Source organism: Cynara cardunculus (assembly GCF_001531365.2).
Source record: "Cynara cardunculus var. scolymus isolate 2C chromosome LG 16, CcrdV1, whole genome shotgun sequence".
NCBI lineage: Eukaryota > Viridiplantae > Streptophyta > Magnoliopsida > Asterales > Asteraceae > Cynara > Cynara cardunculus.
Window position 1 is genome coordinate 6,476,091 of NC_037543.1, and position 2,493 is coordinate 6,478,583.

The 2,493-nt window shown below is 33.8% G+C and overlaps 1 protein-coding gene across 1 annotated transcript in view; it reads left to right on the top strand.

The window, feature by feature from the left end:
• Positions 1-834: 834 nt before the first annotated feature.
• LOC112529654 overlaps positions 835-2,493 on the top strand; it is a 4,283-nt gene continuing 2,624 nt past the window's right edge. The window contains exons 1-3 of the mRNA XM_025140993.1: positions 835-1,186; positions 1,281-1,385; positions 1,479-2,477. Of these exons, the coding sequence (XP_024996761.1) occupies positions 835-1,186; positions 1,281-1,385; positions 1,479-2,477 (1,456 nt within the window). The remainder of the gene's footprint in view (positions 1,187-1,280; positions 1,386-1,478; positions 2,478-2,493) is intronic.

The following is a 2,493-nucleotide window of genomic DNA, read 5'->3' on the forward strand; positions in this document are numbered from 1 at the left end:
TACAATAGTTTTTATAGACACTTTGCATATTGCTTCAACTCTAGAATCGCAGTGTGCAACGGAAGCATCCATTCTCCTTCTTCCAAAAGTCATTTTATTCATTATCTAGGTAAGCTTCTAACTAAATGATATTTGTTATCACTTCTATAGAAATAATTTTCTTCCAACATTATTTGAGTTTTTATATACATGAGTTTGTCGTCCTTAATCTACAATATTTTATTCATATGCCTACTAAATCTTTACAATACAATTTATGTTGAATCATAAACCTTTAGGTGGTTGTKCTTCCATTTGGACCATTTTGGAAATTAAGTCCTAACTTCTTGCATATACATAATATTTCCTATAAACTTACTTTCATTGTCGTAAATATACTTATTATAGCTTTTTTTGTTCTTTTTTTGACCAGATATCAGTGAATCAACCTTTCCAAAATTTTGAGAACGTAGTCGTCAATTCTTCTTCCAGGTTATCTTCAATCTATTTATGCATAAAACCACAAACATGATTGTCTTTCAAACCTCTACATTTTATACTTAAGTTCACATATTTTTAAGACGACCTTTGCATTCTAGATTGTATTCACCCATTATGCTATTAACACTTAATATTGAAATTCAAAAGGGTAGATAAAATGTTATATATTGATGATAGAAATCTCGAGCAAGAAAAACACTCTTTATATTTACAATGGTTTGGATAACTTTTAACATTAACTGCTATTTAATTGTCACGTGAATATGTTAATTTTTCATATAATTATACAAACTTTAATCTATTCCACCAATTTTTAACTCCAATACTCTCTTTCAAGGTGTACCCTGGCATAAAATGGAACTGTTTGACGCGTTAATTCAAGATACTGTACATTTACCGGAGTCACAAGAGCATGTTCATAACCTTCAAAAGTTGTTCATGTGTATTTGTCGTCATCATAAAAAGCATAAGCGACAATTGGAAAAAGACCAACCGAGCTCTTCAAATGGAATGATGGGAAACAACTTACGATTTGTTAGAGACAGAATTAGAAAGCATGCACGACTGAATCGCAAGTTAATCCTCATTTATAACAAGTACAGGCATCGTGATTTGCACATAACTCTTCGGAGTCTTTCGCAAACTTTGAACATTTTTTCAAATTCAACCGCCTACACCAACATCAAATATCTTGTTGAAAGTCAAGGTAAACCACTTATTCAAGTCATAAATAAGCTTTCAGTTATGCTAACATCATAATATAACACAATTTCCATTTTGCCAACTTTTTTTTCATATAGGAAATGGCCATAATACCGAGAGTTCTGCAAACACCCTAACTTGCCAAGTTGAAACTCAAAATACCTTATACGAATCTCACAACGTACAAACCGGACATGCACAAGGTAACTATTATTTATTTAGAAATATTTGTTATACTTTTGTGCTTTCATATTACTTTATGATGCTTAATTTCTCATTTTTTAAATTCACCACAGTTAATTGGACACAAGCATGGTATTTTGGACCTCCTACATACACTTTTCATCATCATTGTGGCGCAATGTTATGGTATGAGGAACGGAACACCAGAACTCGGACTACATCGCAACCAAAATTTTCATTTTGTTGCATGGAGGGGCGTGTTCAAGTGCCATTATTAAAGGAACCWCCCGAATACATGCAATATCTCATGAGTGATGCTTCTGGGCAAAAAGGAGTTCAGTTTCAAAAAAACATCCGAACGTATAATGCCATTTTTGCGTTCACGTCAATGGGTGGTCGTATTGATTCATCTATTAATAACTTAAAGGGCCCATACGTGTTCTGTATGAGTGGCCAAAATTATCACCGCATTGGATCTCTGTTGCCAGAGAATGGGCGAAAACCACAATTTGCACAACTTTATATATATGATACTGACAATGAGATTGGTAACAGAATCAATACATTTCAGGACAACAGTCGAGCATCTATGTTGGACCATGAAATTGTGCACGACTTATCTCAAATGTTGGATTCTCATAACATTCTTGTAAAAAGTTTCCGTATGGTGAGAGATAGATTCAAATCATCTCCACACTCTTCATTTCGATTGTGCCTCAAGGGAAACAGAACAACAGATGGTCGTCAATATAATATACCGACTGCTTCAGAARTTGCAGGTTTAATAGTCGGGGATTTTACAGAGTCGAATTGCCATCGTGATATAATTGTTGAGCATCAAACTACAGGTCTTCAAAGAATCACAKATTTGCATCCAAGTTTCATGTCAATGACATACCCATTGATACACCCATATGGTGAAGATGGTTATAGAACTGACATTCCTTTAAGAAACTTGTCAAACAGTGAATCAAAAAGACAAAAATTGACGATGAGACAATATTATTGTTTTCGTCTTCAACAAAGATTACATGAAGGAAAAAGTCTTCTTCAAGGAGGTAGATTGCTTCAACAATATATCGTTGATTCTTACATGGCAATTGAAGAGGAACGTTTTCGATGGATAAG